Genomic DNA, 21,703 nt, shown 5'->3' with positions numbered 1-21,703 from the left:
GGGGTTGCTGTGTGGGGTGTAGCATGCACATCACCCTCCCTACAGCACCACAGCCCCCAGCCATTCCCCGGGGGGAAGAGCTGCAGGGCCCCTCTGGGGTGACGGCTCGCCATGGGGCAGACAGCCATGGGCCGGTGCAGGGCAGTGCCTGGGGGTAAGAGCTCCGTGGAGCTGCCGCAAGGGGAGGAATGAAGCCAAGTCCCTCGCTGCTCTCCCCCTGCAGCTCGGCTGGCTGCGATCTTTCCCCCACTCCGGTCCCGCTGGCCTCTCTCTGCCCCAGCTGCACCAAGGAGGCAATGAAAGTGCAAAGGTATATGGATTTGCATACTCAGTGGTTATGTAGACATACTGATCGATGCGTCCCAACCCAGGGGAAGTGTACAACAGGGGAAGTGTTTACTAGGCTGTTCGACAGGGGTCCCTGCATGGTCCCCCCATGCAGTAAATGGGAGACAGTAAAAGCCTTGATTATTTTTTTAAAAAGGGTCACGTATCAAAATCCAGCGGAGGTTTCTGAGGGGAACTGGAGCTAGTGCCGCCCCCCCGCTCACACAACCATGTTGAGTCTGGACTTGGTGGTGCTGGCAGACTCTGGCCTCGACACCGGCTGCTTCAGGAAGCGGCTCCCGGGGTCGCTGCCGTGTCTCTGCAAGGAGGCGTCTGAGATCCCCGGGGCAGTGGCATCCTCCCTGTAAACAAACAGGAAACGAATCAGCTAGATCTGGCACCATCTGGCTGAGCTACATCAGCATCCATGAACACGACTGACCCCAGCGAAGGATGTGGCCCTCCCTCCCTTTAACAAAGCTCTCTCCGCACACTGGTGCAGAGTGACATCTTTGTACCGAGGGGCTTGCCAGCCTCCCTATGGGAAACCACAATCACTCCATCAGATCAGTTAGAGACAAAGAAAACCTATGACCCCATCGCCTGTCCCATCCTTCCTGCCAGCCCCACAGAGCAGCATGCTCTCCAGTCTAGCATCAGGTAGAGGGTCCGTGCTTCAGCGGCTGTGTCTCTTGCCCAAAGACAACAAGCCCCAGGGGGCAGGATGGAAATGGTGGGAGTTGTCAGCAAGAGCCTTTCAACTTTGCTCACTGGGTTAAATCTGCCCTGGATCAGCAGTGACCTACGGCCATCCTCACTGGCAGCTGCTCAGCGGCCTATGTGAAATGAGCTGGTGGGTCACTGGCGTCCACATCCCCACAACAGAGACTAGCTTCCATCCGCAGCCTTGGCAGAGAAGCTAAGCACAGACGGAACTCCCCTCTGCGCCCTAGGTCAGGGAGGAAGTGTGTGGGTGGGGGACGGGGAAGTTTGCACTGATGCTGCCTGGGGTGGGCCTGCCTTTGCTCAGGGGTTCTGTAGTGGGGTGGACAAGCAGAGGGTTTTAAGGTAGCCCTGGGAGAGGGCTGGGGCAGGGGAAGAGCTGGGCTGATTGGCAGAGGAGGCGCAGCTGGGGGCCATGCCCCAAACAGACCCAGTGGACCTCATAAAAGCCAGGGAAGCCAGGAGCAGAAGAGAGAGACTCTCTCTCACTTCTGAGAGGGAGGGACCTGGCTGCAGGGACCCAAGCAGAGTACCTAGATTGGAGCAGGGCTGGGGAAGGGCCTGGGGAGCTCCAGCCAGGAAAGCCCCAGCTGTGGCCGAGCATTAGGCCCAACAGGTACTGGGGTTGCAGCCTGAGATTAGGGAGAGGCAGCAGGTCCAAATCCAGCCTTGACGGTGATGAGTGGCTCACACTGCAGTCTGCCCCAGGGCGTTGGGGCTAGCTGGGGACTGGCAGGAGCATACGACTAAGGCGAGGTAGGGATAGTGGGTGGGGGGTTCCCCTGGGAGGGTGAGACCCAGAACTGTGGGGTACTGCCAGGGGGCAGCACCCAGTGAAAGGGACACTGGGGTCCTGGGAGGGACATGGGAGCCAGCAGCAAGGCGAGACACCGCCCTGAAGAGGGCGCTCCGGAGGCTGGAACACTAATTCCCTGAGACCACCAGCAGGAGGTGCCGCCGGTGAGTCTGCGCCCGGTTACAGGTTCTAACCTTATATCGTTCCCAGTGACTGTGGACCGGGACTCCTCCTTTCTGTACCAGAACAGATAGATCGCAGCTGCCCCGAGCAGTAAGACCACCAGCAACACTCCTATCACAGCTCCTGCGATCACTCCAGCTTCCCCAGTGCCTATGGGGAACACAAACCCAAGAGGTGGAGGTTGGCTTAGCAGGTAACTCTGGGCTTTCCACCCCCTCTGGCTAGATTTCTGTGATCGGCAGCCAGTAATGAGCCCCAAATTTGGCCCTTAGTGACTTTGAAATAACTGTGGTGTGCAAGAGCCCGAAGGAAGAGCCCGGAAAGGAAAGCTAGAGAAAAGCATTGGGAAAAGACCTAGGGAGGTGGTGGAATCTCCTTCCTTAGAAATTTTTAAGGTCAGGCTTGACAAAGCCCTGGCTGGGATGATTTAATTGGGGATTGCTTTGAGCAGGGGGTTGGACTAGATGACCTCCTGAGGTCCCTTCCAACCCTGATATTCTATGATCCTATGAGACAAAGGAAAACAGAGTGACCGAGTAAGAACAGGGAAAGGACGGCCAGGAGAAAAAGCTAGAGCAGTCAAACATTCCTAACCAACATAGATCTGTCATGGGTGCAAAGGCTGCAGGCTCCTTTGCTTGGTCATAACACAATTAAATCGACTCTCTGTGATGCCCTTGTTTTTTCCAACCCCACCCCCAGACGTTCTTGTTAAACCCTGGATTTGTGCTAGAAATGGCCCACCTTGATTATCATACACATTGTAAGGAGAGTGGTCACTTTAGATAAGCTGTTACCAGCAGGAGAGTGGGGTGGGGGGGAGGTATTTTTTCATGCTTTGTATGTATAAAAAGATCTTCTACACTTTCCACAGTATGCATCCGATGAAGTGAGCTGTAGCTCACAAAAGCTCATGCTCAAATAAATTGGTTAGTCTCTAAGGTGCCACAAGTCCTCCTTTTCTTTTTTTGGTGCTCTGGAGTTTGTTCTGTCTCCTCTCAGCCAGGCCTGTTCACACCTATCCCAGCACACCACTTTTTAAAGAGGGCGGTGCAGGAACCTTCACACCCTTACTCAGTAGAAGGACCAGCACCAACTGCTCTCCCCTGGATCAGTAGGCCCATGAGTCAGTTCCAGCCACATTCTTCTATCCACAGATAAGCTATTACCAGCAGGACAGTGGGGTGGGAGGAGGTATTGTTTCATGATCTCTGTGTGTAATGTCTGCTGCAGTTTCCACGGCATGCATCCGATGAAGTGAGCTGTAGCTCACGAAAGCTCATGCTCAAATAAATTGGTTAGTCTCTAAGGTGCCACAAGTCCTCCTTTTCTTTTTGCGAATACAGACTAACACGGCTGTTACTCTGAAACCAGAGAGGGAAACTGAGGCAGTGACTTGCCTGAGGTCACAGAGTGAATCAGAGTCAGGATTAGAACTTGAGGCCTCCCAACTCTGCATTATCCCTCCAGCCCTTTATCATCAGACATTTCTAGAAGATGAGCCAGGCCTGGGGTCTCCCTGGGAGAGCTCTCTGCGTTTCAACAGAGCAGATTTGTTTTGATGGAAGATAGTCTCAGAAATTGGACACAGAGAAACCCTTTCAGATCACTTCAGGCCGGGCTAGGAGCATTCCCTGTTGGAGCATTTTCTAAGGCTCTGCCCTTTTAAAGGTCCCCATGAAGGCACTCCCACCCCTCCTATGGGAGAGACTTCCCCAGTCACACACTGCTCTCTCTCGCTCAGGGGACTGCCTCGCTAAAATCGTCTTTCCTTCATTTCATCCCTCCCTCCTGGCGCACCATAATGCATCTCCAGCCGAGGCATTTACACCCTTCCCACATGCAGATGGCTCTCACCCTGTCCCTTTAGGCCTCGCTCGGTCAGGCTGTGAAGCCAGCTAAGAGGGAAGCTGTCACAGATGCAAGCACTAATTAACACAGGGAGCCAGACTTGAGCGGGATCCATGTGCCAAATGGGACCTGACTCGTGGAGGCCGGCGTTAAAAGCAACACCTGGGATACGGTCCTTAGCAGTGAGCAGGTTCACCGGGGGTGGGGGGGGGATTCTTAGCCCAGCAGAGGCCAAGGCCCTAGCAATCACCAAGGGAGAAGATTTCCTTGAACACTAACTCCAGAGCCAGAATATGGGATCTGCTTGGGAATTTGTCATCAAACATGGTTTGTCATTGCAAAAGGCAGGTTTGTTGAAACCAAAACTTCTCATGACAATGGATAGTCAAAACTCAACTCCCAAGAGAGCTCTAAACCAGGCACAGCAGGGATTTGAACCTGGGTCTCCTACATAGCAGGCAAAGGCCCCAAACACCGTGCTGTTGGCTATTTAGGAAGGCAGTGCTTTCTCTGTTTCACAAGCATGTTGCACGCTCAGGTGTGTTCTGGAATGAAAGCGACTGTTGGAACCTCCACGTTTTTCACAAAGCGGCATTCAAGTTTCCTGACCAGCCCTCAGGCATTCCTGACCGGGCCCTGGATGAATCTCTAAAGATCTACGCCCAGATCCTCAGCTGGTGTCAGTCACTCTCCTGGCCAGTGGGTTGAAATCTGGGTCTAGCCTCCCACTAGACTGCTTGAAAACCTCAGCTCAGGGCTCCCTGCAACAGGAAAGAGGAAGAAGAGGAAATGCAAAGGAGCCCTCAAGAGAAGCACCAAAAACTCCTCACTGTGAATCCTACTGACTGAAGATGGGTGAGCATGGTGGCCCTAGGCTGTGGACAGACTCTAGGCCTCAGCATAAAGCAGCTGCAGCTTCCCCCAGGGTGGGTGGGAGCGAACTCTCAGCCAGAGTGACAAAAAAGCCTCAGCCCTAGGAATTCAGAGAGCAGCCGGCACGTCAGCCACTAGATGGTAGCAAAGCCCCATGGTGAGGGGCTGAGTGAGAAGAACCAGCTCCCATTCCCCGAGCCTTGTGTCAGGACCCGGGCGTTGCAATCGACAGGGCACACAGGTCCCGCTCCTTTGGGAAGAGGGAGCAATAAATGCCCCCCCCCCCGATTCCCCAACCTCCTGCGCCACCTCCAGGAGGGAATGGGACAATGCGAGCAGCCCCACACCCCAACACTGAACCATCAGCAAGAAAGCATCTCGATGCTGACGGTCCCAACAGTTGCTGCGCATCCCAGATGTTCCCTTTGGGGGCACTGCAGCTGGGAAGTCCTCCAATCCCCGCCCCACCTGCCCATCAATCCAGTTTCTGGGCTGCACCTGGGATGGAGTTGGCCTGTCTCTCTCCTGGGGAGGGGCACAGAACAGCTATTCATGCCTTCACCGGATCCACAGAGAAAACAGTGACAGGCGAGGACAAGCCCCACCTTACCGTGGCTGTGGGCAGCACAAGTGCTAGGAATAACCGTGGCAATTTCTGCCGATTCTCCAGTGTTGCAGCTACAGCCCTCAATGGTGCCGGCTAGATAGCACGCAGTAGAGAGGGGTAGCTGGGGAGGTGTCAGGACAGTGGCATAAAAGCCAAGGGGAGGGAGAGGTGGCACTTGCAGGGGACCTTGAGGACAGTAAGTTTCAGTGGAGAGAAGAGGGCAGAAGGAGAGGAGGACAAGGCAGAGTTGTAAATAGCCCACGGGAGGGTCTTGTAGGAGAAGCCAATGCATGGAACCCAGGCCTCGTTAGCGGGGGATGGCTCATTTGTGGCTGTGCGCTGAGATCTGGGCTCAGAAATAGGGACACCCCAGGAGCAGATTGGATCGTTTACCTTCATTGAATCAACCAACACTATGTGATATTAATAGGTTGCCATGGTGAAAAGCTGCCTCGGAAATCTAACAGCTTGGAAAAAAAAAAACTTTGCCCATAGCAACAAAGAGAAACTTAGAAACGGAGTCCATCCTCGGAAGTTTGCCCGTCTTTCCATCGGGGAGTGGGGTTTGTCTCCACGTGGAATTGTTGGTGGGTGGAGCCCAGCCCCCAAAGCCCACTGCCATCCTGAGGACTACACAGATTTCAGAACCTGCATGGAAATCAGTGGCCTCTTCCCTGCTTCCAAGTGCACCCTTTCCACCACAGCAGCATGGCTTTGGCGGGGACCGTGCTCTCTCCCTGCAGGGGGGACTGTAGGCTTTCAGCTACTTCCCTGCACATCCAAGCTGCTCCGTTTTCTCACTAGCTCCTTGCAGGACTGTAAAGATTGTGCTGGTCCCATGTGACCTCTGCCCTTGCAATCATTGCTGTCTGTCAGCGCGCCAGTCTCCTGGCATAGCAGGGAGGCACCAGCAGGCATATTTCAGAGGAGGGGTTGGGCCATGTGGGCAGAAGGCAGCACTCCCGGTGGGCAGAATAGGGCGCACAGACACAACGAGGGTGGACATCTCACCTGCCACATTGACTGTCACTTGGCAACTGACATGGCCAAACTGGTTGGAGGCCACGCACTGGTAGGTCCCTGAGAATGCCAGCGAGAGGTTCGTCAGCTGCAGCTTCCCGGTTTGGTCATCTGTAAGGAGAAAAGCAGCAGGACCATCGTTAATGCCAGAGGCACCTGGAGGAACTCCCCTGTGCTGGCAGAGGGAGTGGGCGTGGGGTAGAGAGAGCATAGCAGCCGCCAACTCAGCACTGGGCTGTGGCAGCCTTTCCAAAGGGTGAATGAACTGGACTGTGAGATGAGCTCTACCCCGCACAAGGAGAGACAGGGAGTAGCCAACCGTGAGTGCATGGGTATGACTGTGGTCAGCAGCAGGGACTGACGCTGGGACTTTCAGCTCCCAAGGCCGCTGTCAGGTGAGCTAGAGGAGAACTCCACTTGCTGCGAGCAAGTAGCAGGCTGTTTTCCTCTCTAGAGTCAGCCACTAGAGGGAGACATGGGCACATGTGCTAGGCCAGTGTAGTTCACACAATTGCATGTGTGCCTAGCACCCTGTGCGGCAAGGCAGCTTTGCAACCCGATTCCCTACCATGTCATAAACAGTCCATATTGGCCACTGGGACCCTCTGAGTGATTGATTGGGAAGGGCTTCTGAACGGCCGAGTTTGCAGTCAGCCCTTCTCTGTGTGGGGGTCGGGGAAGGTTTGTGCTCAAGCTCTGGAGATGACTTGGCAGAAGCAGCCTGTGATGCTTGCAGACCAGGTGCCAGTTCATGCCAAGGCTCACTGAACACTGACAAATGCACAGCTGGAAACCAGCCTGGCTCACTTGTGAGTTAGCATTGTTACAACAGATGTTAGAGTTATAATGTGTTCAGTGTTGGGACTTTATGACATGCTTGTGAGTTGCTGCATGCATTGATCACCTTATAACATCTGTATCCCAGACGGTAAACTTATATTGAGTGTTTGCATTGTTAAGCTGTGTACCTCACCAACCAGGAAAGAAGCATTAATTAATGAAAAATTAATGGTCCTGCACCAAGAAGGCCCAGATGAGCCATTGTGAAACACTGAAGAACAAAGACTTTGTTTCAGAGTGATAGCCGTGTTAGCCTATATCAGCAAAAAACAATAAGGAGTCCTTGCGGCACCTTAGACTAACATTTATTTGGGCATAAGCTTTCGTGGGCTAAAACCCACTTCATCAGATGCATGGAGTGGAAAATACAGAGGCAGGTATAAATACACAGCATATGAAAAGATGGGAGTTGCCTTACCAAGTGGAGGGGTCAGTGCTAATGAGCCAATTCAATTAAAGTGGAAGTGGGCTATTCTCAACAGTTGACAAGAAGGGGTGAATACCAAGGGAGGGAAAAAAATAACTTTTGTAGGGCCACCTTGATTACATTGGCCTCATTAGCACATTTCAAACAGTTGACAAGAAGGTGTGAGTATCAGCAGAGGGAAATTGGTTTTTGTAGTGACCCATCCACTCCCAGTCTCTATTCAGGCCTAATTCGATGGTGTCCAGTTTGCAAATTAATTCCAGTTCTGCAGTTTCTCGCTGGAGTCTGTTTTTTGAAGTTTTTTTTTTTGTTGAAGAATGGCCACTTTTAATTGCCAGTGTTGTTGAGTGTCCAGGGAGATTGAAGTGTTCTTCTGCTGGTTTTTGAATGTTATAATTCTTAATGTCTGACTCCAACGAGAAACTGCAGAACTGTCATACGTGGCTTAGAGGGCCAGTAAGTCTGGCCACCCCTGCTCTACAGTAAGGCTGTTTTAGAGCTTGAGGAGCTCACACTTGATACTTGGTTGGTGAAGTCTAAGGGTAGAACACCCTGCTTCTTAACAGTCTGCCCTGAGGCTGGCACACATGGTTGTGAGTCACTCTAGACACAGCCAATGTGAATCGCTCCACCCAGTGCTCATCCATGGTTGTGGAACTGGGCCCTGGATTTGCTCCTCCCTGTATCTCCTACAAGCTCATGCTCATAGATCAAGACAGATAGCCGGAGGCTGTCTTCAACAGGCCATGTGCCTTCTATGCCCCAGGGCTTAACTGCCTTAGAGTGAGTCTGCAAAGAGACCGGCCCTTGAAATAAACATTGTCATTTCAGTCACTAAGTGCATTAACGGGCAAGATGCTGGTTTCCTGCCCTGAGTCCAGAGGAGAGACAGCCCCAGAACGGAGACTGCAAGACATCAAGGGGAGAGATACGGGAAGGTGAGACTCCTTAACCCCAGAAAGGGAACAGTCGGCTCCACTTCCACTGAGAACTTCACCAGCAACTCTCCCCCAGCTGCTGCCCCAGCATCTGATGGAGGATTCAGGCCTCTGATCAGACTCTGTTGAAAAGGACTCAAAGGGGCCTTTGAAGAGGAGGTTTTGCTTCTAGGCTGTGTCCTTTGGGGTTTTTCTTTAAGATCTATTTTAAAGATCTAGTCTGGTTCAAACTCGCTGGAAGAAATCCTGGTGAAGAGCAAAACCACTGCTCTGAAACTGAGGAGCAACTCCTCTCCAGCTTCTGTCTGGGACGTTAAAATATATTCAAACAAACAAGGACATGGTATTTGCCTCCGAAACTGATCCACAGGTGCAACCTACTGGTAGCAAAGGAAACGCCAAATGGCACTGAAAAATGAGTTTATACAGCTAAGATTAAGGGTCTGATCCTGCAAACTCAGACTCAAATAAGTAGTCTCTACTCCGGTCAGTGCTTTCATTTAAATCAACGAGACTGCGTGTCGGGACTGTGCCGGTTGCAATGTATTTACGTGCAGTATATTATTCAGCCACCAGATGTCGCTGTGTGGGGTACAGAGTTCCAGAGTGTGCGGTTCTGGGTGAACACGGCAGACAAAGCTGGACCTTGAGCTGTGTGACTCTCTGATTGGGTCTGTAGTTTACAGCTGTTTTCTTTAATAAATGGAGTACCTTCTGATTAATGGGGTCTGTGACTCCATATGTCAGGATGCATGTGAGGACTGGGCCCTGACCTTTTTTTTTCCTAATTTCTAAAATATTCCCTTTTGAGCCAGAGAATTACTTGAGACTCACAGCTGGTTATTCCAGACAGCATCTGGCCACAAGAGCCTCTGGAATTCATACAATCACAGGAGGTCAACATTAAATCTGATACCTGGATTTTAAGAGGGACTGGTTATTCCCCAAATCACAACAGAGTGTACCTCCATGCTTCAGATATAAACTTATCTGACAGGGGAGGAAAGAAGCTTCCCCAACCCTGGATAGCTTTGTACAATGGGTCAGATCCTTTTTTCACCTTCCTCCAAAGCATCAGACCTAGGTCACTGCTAGAGCTGGGATACTGGATGGGATGGACCACTGTCTAGTTGGCAGCCGGTGTCAAGTGGAGTGCCCCAGGGGGTCGGTCCTGGGGCCGGTTTTGTTCAATATCTTCATAAATGATCTGGAGGATGGTGTGGATTGCACTCTCAGCAAGGTGGGTAGAAAGTTGGCTAGATTGTCGGGCTCAACGGGTAGTGATCAATGGCTCCATGTCTAGTTGGCAGCCAGTATCAAGTGGAGTGCCCCAAGGGTCGGTCCTGGGGCCGGTTTTGTTCAATATCTTCATAAATGATCTGGAGGATGGTGTGGATTGCACTCTCAGCAAATTTGCGGATGATACTAAACTGGGAGGAGTGGTAGATACGCTGGAGGGCAGGGATAGTATACAGAGGGACCTAGACAAATTGGAGGATTGGGCCAAAAGAAATCTGATGAGGTTCAATAAGGATAAGTGCAGGATCCTGCACTTAGGACGGAAGAACCCAATGCACAGCTACAGACTAGGGACTGAATGGCTAGGCAGCAGTTCTGCGGAAAAGGACCTAGGGGTGACAGTGGACGAGAAGCTGGATATGAGTCAGCAGTGTGCCCTTGTTGCCAAGAAGGCCAATGGCATTTTGGGATGTATAAGTAGGGGCATAGCGAGCAGATCGAGGGACGTGATTGTCCCCCTCTATTCGACATTGGTGAGGCCTCATCTGGAGTACTGTGTCCAGTTTTGGGCCCCACACTACAAGAAGGATGTGGTTAATTGGAGAGAGTCCAGCGAAGGGCAACAAAAATGATTAAGGGTCTGGAACACATGACTTATGAGGAGAGGCTGAGGGAACTGGGATTGTTTAGTCTGCGGAAGAGAAGAATGAGGGGGGATTTGATAGCTGCTTTCAACTACCTGAAAGGTGGATCCAAAGAGGATGGATCTAGACTAGTTTCAGTGGTAGCAGAGGACAGGACAAGGAGTAATGGTCTCAAGTTGCAGTGGGGGAGGTTTAGATTGGATATTAGGAAAAACTTTTTCACTAGGAGGGTGGTGAAACACTGGAATGCGTTACCTAGGGAGGTGGTGGAATCTCCTTCCTTAGAGGTTTTTAAGGTCAGGCTTGACAAAGCCCTGGCTGGGATGATTTAATTGGGGATGGGTCCTGCTTTTGAGCAGGGGGTTGGACGAGATGACCTCCTGAGGTCCCTTCCAACCCTGATATTCTATGATTCTCTGATATGTTGGTGTCTGGATTCCTTCAATTCTGTTTCTATCAGATCACTCAGAATCCGTCAGTGGCGGCTTTACACATCTCTGCACAGGAGGTCTATAAGGGATGGCACTCTCCACCTACTTTGCACCATATTGGCCAATGGCAATGAGGTCTTGGAGTCCACCCGTGACCAGGTGTAAGTTGGGGCAGGCACCCCCTCCACGGAGCTGCAGGTCAGCGTGGCATCACCCCCAATCCGGGTATATTCTGTCCCTTTACAAACAGGGGTGGATGGAGGCACTGAATGGGAAATGAGAAGAGAAAACATTGGATTTCTGTACTAGAAACATGCACTATCATTGTGTAGCACGGCACCTGGCTGTCTTCCCTGCCACTGCGGTCAGCCGGCACCCGCTCACTGCTGACATTCCTGTGTCACTACCTTGTTTAACTGAGTCTCATCTGTTTGTTCTCCTGCTCCCCACATCCACCGACCCCTCCCCTCTTCTTCTCCTTCCACCCACTCGTCTCCCTGCCATCCGTCTAGCTCTCTGCAGAGTGCCACGCAAAGGCCAGTGAATGGGAAGCTATTGTAATAATTGCTCTTCTCTGCCACTTCCCACCCAGAGATCCCAAAGCACTTTCCAAGAAGGTCCAGGTCATTACCCCTTTGTACAGATGGGAACACTGACTCATGCGATACAAGGGGACCCGCAATATCCCAGCCCCAGCTCCAAGGCCAGACAGACAGGATCCTAGCTGCTCTCGGGCCTGGCCCAAGATCCCCCTTCCGTGGCGGGCCATGGAATCGCAGTACCCAGACTCACTCAGCACGGTGAAGTGGATGAGCCCCGAGCCACTGCCGTAGAAGTCCGGAGGGTTGTTCACCTCGCAGATGTATGTGCCGTTGTCCGAGGGGCGGACGTTAGCTAGCTGAAGGGTCGCATCCCCCATGGTGGGGGGGTTGTGCAGGAAGCTGAGCCGTTTGGCCTGGGAGCCGGGCTTGTACAGCTTGTCATTCGTGAAGTAGAGGATCTGCAGGGAGAGGAGACCGTTTGCTGGGGTCCCCTCACAGACAGGGGTTTGTCCAGTACCGACACGGTGAATGAAGGCGGATCGGACGAGGGAGGCACCGGAGTGTCACGCAGCGCCAAGAGCAAACCTGCCCTCCGGCTGGCTCTGCATTGTCATTGCAAAGCATGGGGCTTGGGAGAGCAGGTTATGGCAAAAACTTCAGAGACTCCAGCAGCCAGCCGTGGGTCGGGGCTCAGGGCTCGTGCAAGGGGGAGACAAGGGGTTTGAGAGATTCACCAGGAGACAGAAACACAAAAGAGGGAGGGGCTGATAGTACACAATATGGGACGTGAAGTCAAAGGGGATACAGACCAGCTTGTCCCAGGCGCTCAAGCCCCGGCAGTGAGAAGCCAGGCAGGTACCCCGACAGAGCAGCTGTCTCAGCTCTTTCCAAAGCCCTTACAGAATTTAACACAGAAAGAGCGAGAGAGAGGGCGGACACCACATGCACACAGAAAGGCTGCGAAATGGCCTGAGGACTTACCCAGAATGTACAGTCTGACACGAAACCGGGAGGAGAGGTAGATACGCTGTGGGGCAGGGATAGGATACAGAGGGACCTAGACAAATTGGAGGATTGGGCCAAAAGAAATCTGATGAGGTTCAACAAGGACAAGTGCAGAGTCCTGCACTTAGGACGGAGAATCCCATGCACTGCTACAGACTAGGGACCGAATGGCTAGGCAGCAGTTCTGCGGAAAAGGACCTAGGGGTGACAGTGGACGAGAAGCTGGATATGAGTCAGCAGTGTGCCCTTGTTGCCAAGAAGGCCAATGGCATTTTGGGATGTATAAGTAGGGGCGTTGCCAGCAGATCGAGGGACGTGATCGTTCCCCTCTATTCGACATTGGTGAGGCCTCATCTGGAGTACTGTGTCCAGTTTTGGGCCCCACACTTCAAGAAGGGTGTGGAAAAATTGGAAAGAGTCCAGCGGAGGGCAACAAAAATGATTAGGGGACTGGAACACATGATTTCTGAGGAGAGGCTGAGGGAGCTGGGATTGTTTAGCCTGCAGAAGAGAAGAATGAGGGGGGATTTGATAGCTGCTTTCAACTACCTGAAAGGGGGTTCCAAAGAGGATGGATCTAGACTGTTCTCAGTGGTAGCAGATGACAGAACGAGGAGTAATGGTCTCAAGTTGCAGTGGGGGAGGTTTAGGTTGGATATTAGGAAAAACTTTTTCACTAAGAGGGTGGTGAAACACTGGAATGCGTTACCTAGGGAGGTGGTAGAATCTCCTTCCTTAGAGGTTTTTAAGGTCAGGCTTGACAAAGCCCTGGCTGGGATGATTTAACTGGGAATTGGTCCTGCTTCAAGCAGGGGGTTGGACTAGATGACCTCCTGAGGTCCCTTCCAACCCTGATAGTCTGTGATTCTATGGGACAACACACAGTCCCACCCGGCGTATCCCAGGGGAACGCACAGGCTCAGCCAGAAAGCCTGCGGCAGGGCTAGCAATAGAGCCCAGATCTCTTGCACCCAGCCCAGGGCTTTAACCACAAGCCCATCCTTCCCCCTCGATGGATGAGAACATCCCATTGGCTGTTCCCACTGGCTGTCAGAAACAACAGTTGTATCTGCAGTGACACTCATGATTGTACATGCCTCTGAGCTTCTCATTCAATTGCCTCCACGGGTCCTTCCCCAGCCTCCCAGTTGACCCTGGTCCCATCCCTGCTCTTGGATACGAGGCCTCACTGGTAGCAGACATACATCACTTGGATCTGAGGGCCCCTCTGGGCTGGCTGCTCCCCCCACATTCTGCAGTAATGTTAGAGCCACTCAAAAACCTCCAATTTAATTTCTACCAAAAGTTGGGAATGAAATGGATTCGGCTGGCACTGCTTCGGAAGCAGGAGTGAGCGCCCCTTGCGTTGGTTCAAATTCTTTTTGTTGCTGCTGGAACCATTAAAAATTTGGACCAGCCTGAGCCGCTTTCAGGAAACATTTAGACAAAACGTCATTTTTTGACTCAAAAAATATTGGTTGGGAAAAAAGCAACAGCCAGCGCTTAGGTAGAGTGTGTCCTTCACAGATCTCAAAGTGCTGGACAAAGGAAGGCAGCAGCATTAGCCCCATTTTACAGATGGGGAAACTAAGGCACAGGGAGGGCAGTGACTTGCCCAAGGCACCCAGGGTACTAATGGCAAAGCTGAGAGCTGAGTCCAGGTCTCCCGAGTCCCACTCCAGTGCCCTGTCCACTAGGCCAGGGGTGGCCAACCTGGGGCTCCGGAGCCACGTGCGGCTCTTCAGAAGTTAACGGGCGGCTCTTTGTCTAGGCACCAATTCCGGGGCTGGAGCGACAGGTGCCAACTTTCCAATATGCCGGGGGGTGCTCACGGCTCAACCCCTGGCTCTGCCACAGGCCCAGCCCCCACTCCATCCCTTCCCGCCCCCTTGCCTGAGCCTGCCATGCCCTCGCTCCTCCCCCTGCCTCCCAGAGCCTCCTGCACGCCACAAAACAGCTGATCGGGAGGTGCGGGGAGGGAGGGGGCTGCCTGTGGGCAGGAGACGCCGGGAGCGGGGTGGGGGAGCTGCTGACATGTTACTGTGGCTTTTTGGCAACACACATTGGTAAACTCTGGCTCCTTCTCTGGCTCAGGTTGGCCACCCCTGCACCGGGCCCCCTGCTCTAACGACGAGCCCATCAGCCTTTAGGGGCTTTCCCTTGGCCTCACTCTTGTTCCCTGGTGGTGATTTGCCCCTCAGCCTGGGCTGACAACTTGCAGCCCCGCTTTCTGCATCAGCTCCTCATCCAGGCCTCAAGAGGCTTGAACGACCCCCCCCGCAGGCTTTCCCTGGGCCGGAAGCAGCCACATTTTGAAGAAAGCCCCCCCCCCCCCCGCAAGCTCCTCCCCTTGGCACCCTGGTCCTCCCCTCACCGGCTCGCCCTGCCCGGGCGCTGCAGAGCCTGGCGCAAACCTCCACTCCAGAATGAAGGTTTTGTCAACCGAGGTTTTATAGTGGCAGGGAAGTTCCACGCTGGCCCCGCGTTCCTGCATCACCGGGTCCTGTGGTACCGTCACCTCCACGCGCGGCCCAGCACCTGTGCAGGAGAGCGAATGAGGCCTTCAGCTCTGTCGCTGCCTCTTCCCCACGGCAGCATCCTGCTCTCCGGCCCCCGCAGCTGCAGCCTCCCTGCCCGCCAGGCCATGCAAAACGCTGAGGCTTCAGTAGGGTTGCCAACTCTCCCAGACTGGCTGGCAGTCTCCCGGAGACGGCCTCGATCTCCTGGGGACTATTAAAAGCAATCTGGGAGATTTTAAAGGGCCAAAAGTCGGGTTGGGGGTGCAGCGGGGGTAAGGCAGGCTCCAAGCCCGCACTGGCTCTGCGCAGCTCCCGGAAGCGATCGGCATGTCCGGCTCCTAGGCCCAGGGCTCTCTGCACACTTCCCCCACCCCGAGCACCGACTCCACAGCTCCCATTGGCTGTAAACCACAGCCAATGGGAGCTGCGGGGGTGGTGCCTGCAGGCAGGGGCAGTGCGTGGAGAGCCCCTAGTCCCCCCTGGACCTAGGAGCCGGACATGCTGATTGCTTCCAGGAGCCAACCAAGATCAGCGCCGCGTGGCCAAAGCCTGCATCCTGAACCCTCTCCTGCACCCCAACCCCGGCCCCACCCCCCAGCCCAGAGCCCTCAACCCAACCCCCTGCCCCAGCCCTGAGCCTCCTCCCACACTCCAAACCCCTTGGTCCCACCCCCAGCCCAGAGCTCACACCCCCTCCTGCATCCCAACCCCCTGCCCCAGCCCTGAGCCCCCTCCCACACTCCGAACCCCTTGGTCCCACTCCCCCAGCCCAGAGCTCGCACCCCCTCCTGCATCCCAACCCCCTGCCCCAGCCCTGAGCCCCCTCCCACACTCCAAACCCCTTGGTCCCACCCCCCAGCCCAGAGCTCACACCCCCTCCTGCATCCCAACCCCCTGCCCCAGCCCTGAGCCCCCTCCCACACTCCAAACCCCTTGGTCCCACCCCCCAGCCCAGAGCTCACACCCTCTCCTGCATCCCAACCCCCTGCCCCAGCCCTGAGCCCCCTCCCACACTCCAAACCCCTTGGTCCCACTCCCCCAGCCCAGAGCTCACACCCCCTCCTGCATCCCAACCCCCTGCCCCAGCCCTGAGCCCCCTCCCACACTCCGAACCCCTTGGTCCCACTCCCCCAGCCCAGAGCTCACACCCCCTCCTGCATCCCAACCCCCTGCCCCAGCCCTGAGCCCCCTCCCACACTCCAAACCCCTTGGTCCCACTCCCCCAGCCCAGAGCTCACACCCCCTCCTGCATCGAAACCCTAGCCTGATGAAAGTGAGTGAGGGTGGTGGAGAGCAAGTGACAGAGGGAGGGGGAATGGAGTGAGTGGGGGCGCGGCCTGGGAGAAAGGGTGGGGCGGGGAGGCCAGGGTGTTTGGGTTTGTGCGATGAGACAGTTGGCAACCCTATGGGGCTACGATCGGCTTCCTTGCTCGCCTGTCTCACCCTGCCCTCCTCTGCAAGCCCCTCCATTGCCTGCCCCTCTTCCACCACCACCCCAGACACAAGCCTCTCATCCTAACCCCCAAAGCCCTCCAGGATACAGCACCCCCCACCCCCTTCTGCGCTGTCACACTGTCATAACACTGACCGCTGGCTTTGCTCCTCCAAGCACGGCAGCCTTGGACGACCACGTCCCCCACATCGACCTTGGGAGAGCGTGTGGGGCAGGGATCATCTCTTCCTGTGTTTGTACAGCGCCCAGCACAAGGAGCCCCAGTCCTGGCTGAGGACTTTGGGCACTACGTTTGTACCAATACACACCGTGACTCCGAACAGAAACGAGGGATCAGTAACAACATGTCAGGTTCATCTTTTACTGCCCAGACACTGGTTTTTCCTTCCTTTCATTTTCCACTTTGTTGAACTTTCAGGCAAGTGTTAAATGGACCCTTAGCAGGGGATGGGTGTGGTGGGTGGACAGGAAAGATACCCCAGACCAAAGGGAGCTCATGGAGTGACAGGGTGCTCTCAGCTCCTGTGTGTCTGTCAGTCTGTTTCTCATCCTGCAGTTTCTCCTTCCAGATGCCTGCTAAGGACCTGATCTAACTTCTGTTACAGTCAATTGAAAGAGTCATGCTGATTTCTGTGGGCTTTGGATCAGGCCCTAAGGGAAGAGAGGCTGGAAAGGATTGTGGAGAGATGTGGCCTTCGGTGTCTATCACAAGAGTCACTAGGGAGGGACTCTGCACAAACAGGGGTGGAGGTGACTTCCAGGGGTGAAATGACGGTCAGTCTCCACCCTGTGCTCCTTGTGGGGTTGGAGACCATTTCCCCAAATCTCCAGCCATCTCAGAGACAATGCCCAACATGAGCCCACAAAACAGCTTTTAGTAGCCAAGAGGATATTTACAAAGCAGGAGTGGTGTCAGGGTTCCCTCCCCAATCTGAACTCTGGGGTACAGATGTGGGGACCCGCATGAAAGACTGCCTCATTTTATATTCCACCAGTTTAAATTAAAATATTCCCCAAGGCGCAAATTCCTTTCCTTGTCCTTGGATGGTATCGCTGCCACCACCAAAGTGATTTAAACAAACATTCAGGGAGGGGCCACTTGGAGCCCTATCCCCCCAAAATATCCCCCCAAGCCCCTTCACCCCCTTTCCTGGGGAGGCTTGAGAATAACATACTAACCAATTGGTTGCAATGTGAGCACAGACCAAACTCCTAGTTTTTAGGACACTGAAAATCAATCAGGTTTTTAAAAGAAGAATTTTATTTAAAAAAAAAAGTAAAAGAATCACATCTGCAAAATCAGGATGAAAGGTAACTTTACGGGGTAGATAAAAAGATTTAAAACACAGAGGATTCCCCTCTGACTCTGCTTCCAAGTTACAAAACAGGAATTAAGTGACCTCTTAGCATAGGGAAAATTCACAAGCTAAAACAAAAGATAATCTAACACATTTCCTTGCCTTACTTACAATTTTTGTAATTTTAGATGCTCATTTCAGGTATGTTTGTAGGAGATGTTTTTCCTGCCTGGACCCTCTCTCTGTCCAAGAGGGAACAAACAAACAAAGAGAGCACAAACAAAACCTCCCCCCATCCCTAGATTTGAAAATATCTTCTTTTCCCATTGGTCCTTCTGGTCAGGTGCCAACTAGGTTAATTGAACTGATTAACCCCTTACAGGTAAGGGGATTCTGTACCTCTGGCCAGGAGAGATTGTATGTTACTGCATACATAAGGATTGTTACCCTTCCCTTTATATTTATGACAAGTAGGGAACCCAGACCCCCGACCAGCCCTAATGATCCACACTTGTGTGTCATGCCCAAGAAACTTGACTATCAAGAACATTATTTAGCAAATTGTGAAAGATGTGAAGTGAGTTTAGGAATCTCTGTGGAGTGTGGGAGGAATTCTAGAGAGACTGCACCATGGCAGGTGTGAACTGGGTGCCTGGGACAGCCCTCACTGAAAATGCCAAGGTCAGGGCAGGCTGTAAAAGGGAGAGAAGATTCTCCCAAAACTAGTAGTTAACCTGAAGTTAGATTTACCGACCATTCACAAACTGTGCTCCTGATCACCACACTGGTTTTCAGGAAGCTGAAAAAAAAAAAATCACACAGCCCCCTTTATTGCATTCCAGTTCTCTGGCTCCCAATCTGCACCTAGGTTCAGTTCAATGAGAAGTTATTTAAAAGCTTTGTTCACTATACAACATGTTCTTCTGAACCCCAAAGAGCCAACCACCTTGCCAGGCCAATATTAGTTTGGATCTTACCCAAAATACCATGTTGCCAGCCAATCCTTTAATGTCTAGTACTAAAGTTTATTATAAAGAAAACAGAAAGAACAAGAAGAGAGTTATTAAATGGTAAAGCAATCAGATACATACGGAGACTTCAAAGTCCATATATGAGGTTTTTAGCAGTATTGGTTGGTTGCTGGCTTGAAAGTCCCTCTGGACAACATCCGCAGCTTGGATGGGTCATTCAGTCCTTTGTTCAGAGCTTCAGTTTGTAGAAAAGTCACTCCAGAGGTAAGAAGCAGGAATGAAGACAAAATAGAGAAGATGCAGCTGCCCTTTATATTCCTTTTGCCATCTGGCTTGTACTTCCTGTGTCCCAAACACAAGCTTCCCAGCACATGAGCATGGAACAGCCGTGGAGTTCTCTGCCCACAGGCAAGCCCCTACATGTCTTGCTGACTCTTATGGAAAGGAGCCAGCGGATACACCTTGGGCTCATTGTACCACTGATGACCGTTGATGGGCCATCGAACAGGCTAGGCGGTGCAGATGCCAATCTGTCTGGGGGTGTCACCCAGAAACACAGCACAAGTTTGGAAATACAGATAAACCCTACATATCTCTAAATCACAATACAAAGGTGACACAAACATATAAACAAGATTATCCTACTTGGCAAATTATAACATTGTCACAGGTACCTCGCACGGCATATCAGGTCTGATTCCTTGCAATTTCATAATGTTGGTATCAACATCATCATGAAGTGTCCCACATATTCCATACAGTGTCACAGCAGGTGAATGGGCAGCATGGCGGCTCGTGCAATTCAATGTTGGCAAATGTAAAGTAGTGGGAGTACTCCTACTGGCTGAAAATAACTGTAAGCTCTCAGGAAAAAGACCCATGTGTCACCTGGGTGCATTCAAACAAATTGCATTTGAATACAGCCAACTCAAAGTTCTACATCTAGAAAGAGGGAATGCAGGCCACACCTAAAGAATGGGAATCCGTCTCCTGGAAAGCAGGGACTCAGAAGAGGATGTAGGGGTCATAGTGGACAAGCAAGCCAGCATGAGCTCCTGGTGTGAACTAAAATGGCTCAAGGGCTGGAGCAAATGCCTTAGAGTGGGAGACTTTAAAAGAGCTGAATCCGTTTAGCTTATCGAAAAGATTGAGAGGCGACTTGATTATGTAGCACTCACAAGGGAATGTCAGGGTTCAGTTACCTGTGCCCTGCCCCTTTAGTTTGGAGAACACAGTCGTGCCATCAGGATTATTGTTGTTGTGTCCCAAAGAGACTGAGCTGGTATGAGGCTTATGCTGGCTGCAGACTGAGCTGGTGTGAGGCTTGTGCTGGCTGCACTAGATATTTCAACTTTAAGAAAAGCTCAGTTTTAAACCCATGATCCCTGGATGGGAGTGTGACACTTGGTGAGCACAGGCGGGAAGACTGAACTGCAGTGAGCTGACCAGAGAGGCAGCTATCTAGAGCCATTGCGGGCTGTTCCAAGAAAAGCTGCCAGAAGATAATGCCAACAGAAAAGTGATTTTGCATAAAGAAAGTTTTCTCTGGAAGTAAGAGGGGGAAGATTTAATTGTTTGCCAGCACTATGACTGGCTGGGAGAGAATTAAAGTACATTCTTAGGAAGGGAGGAGGAAAAGATGAGCATTTAAGAGAAGTTTGTGACTCTCTGGGCATTTCTGGGACAGGTCACAGTAAAAATGCATCAAAAAGCCATTTGGTTTTAACCAAACATACAACAAGCCACCAATACAGTGAAGAGCAGGGGGAGTTGGAAGATCAGGGATTGTCTGCATGACTGGCATTAAGAGATCTGATTTTACAACTAATTGCTGCAGCAAGAAGAGAGCAGATTGAAGTTCCTAAAGTAGAAACAGTTCAGAAATAGCATACTGCAAAATGAAAGGAGCTTGAAACACATCAGGAAAGAATGAAGGAAATTACAACCCAAACCCCTGTGATCATGCGGAAGACTGGAAGTCGAATAGAGGAAAATAGAAAGGAGCATAAACTGTGGCAGCCAAGTGTTAAAGTATCATTAGGCAGGAGGCCAAAAAGGAATGTGAAGAGCAACTTAGCAAAAGGCACAAAAACTAACAGCAAAAAAATGTTTTAAGTACATCAGAAGTGGGAAGTGAGGCCACTGGACAATCGAGGTGCTAATAAGGAGCACTTAAGGAAGAAAAGGCCGCTGTGGAGAAGCTAAATGAATTCTTTGCATCGGTCTTCACTGAACAGGATGTGAGGGAGATTTCCATATCTGAGCCATTCTTGTTAGGAGACAAATAAGAACACAATATAAGAACATAAGAATGGCCATACTGGGTCAGAACAAAGGTCCATCCAGCCCAGTATCCTGTCACCGACAGTGGCCAATGCCAGGTGCCCCAGAGGGAGTGAACCTAACAGGTAATGATCAAGTGATCTCTCTCCTACCATCCATCTCCACCCTCTGACAAACAGAGGCTAGGGACGCCATTCCTTACCCATCCTGGCTAATAGCCATTAATGGACTTAATCTCCATGAATTTATCCAGTTCTCTTTTAAACCCTGTTATAGACCTAGCCTTCACAACCTCCTCAGGCAAGGAGTTCCACAGGTTGACTGTGCGCTGAGTGAAGAAGAACTTCCTTTTATTTGTTTTAAACCTGCTGCCCATTAATTTCATTTGGTGGCCCCTAGTTATTATATTATGGGAACAAGTAAATAACTTTTCCTTATTCACTTTCTCCACACCACTCATGATTTTATAGACCTCTATCAATCAAAGGAGCTATCCCAGATTGAGTTATCAATAGAGGAAGTTTTGGAACAAATTGATAAATTACACTATAATAAGTCACCAGCACCAGATGGTATTCACCCAAGAGTTCTGAAGGAACTCAAACATGAAATTACAGAACTACTAACTGTGGTATGTAATCTAGTCCTTAAATCAGCTGCTGTACCAGATGACTGGAAGACAGCTAAATGTGATGCCAATTTTTAAAAAAGGCTCCATAGGTGATCCTGGCAA

The 21,703-nt window shown here is 51.9% G+C and overlaps 1 protein-coding gene across 1 annotated transcript; it reads right to left on the bottom strand.

The window, feature by feature from the left end:
* Positions 1–547: 547 nt before the first annotated feature.
* On the bottom strand, positions 548–14,940 carry VSIG2 (V-set and immunoglobulin domain containing 2). The gene is made up of 7 exons (XM_073320597.1): positions 14,821–14,940; positions 11,692–11,899; positions 11,006–11,164; positions 6,372–6,491; positions 3,870–3,881; positions 2,041–2,167; positions 548–689 (listed from the first exon to the last, which is right to left on the bottom strand). The coding sequence occupies exons 1-7, from the start codon at positions 14,938–14,940 to the stop codon at positions 548–550; spliced, it is 888 nt and encodes a 295-aa protein (XP_073176698.1).
* Positions 14,941–21,703: the final 6,763 nt, after the last annotated feature.

This window comes from Lepidochelys kempii, chromosome 22 (assembly GCF_965140285.1).
Source record: "Lepidochelys kempii isolate rLepKem1 chromosome 22, rLepKem1.hap1, whole genome shotgun sequence".
Classification (NCBI taxonomy): Eukaryota; Metazoa; Chordata; order Testudines; family Cheloniidae; genus Lepidochelys; species Lepidochelys kempii.
Note: the sequence above shows the minus strand (reverse complement) of the source record. Positions and strands in the feature narration are given on the sequence as shown.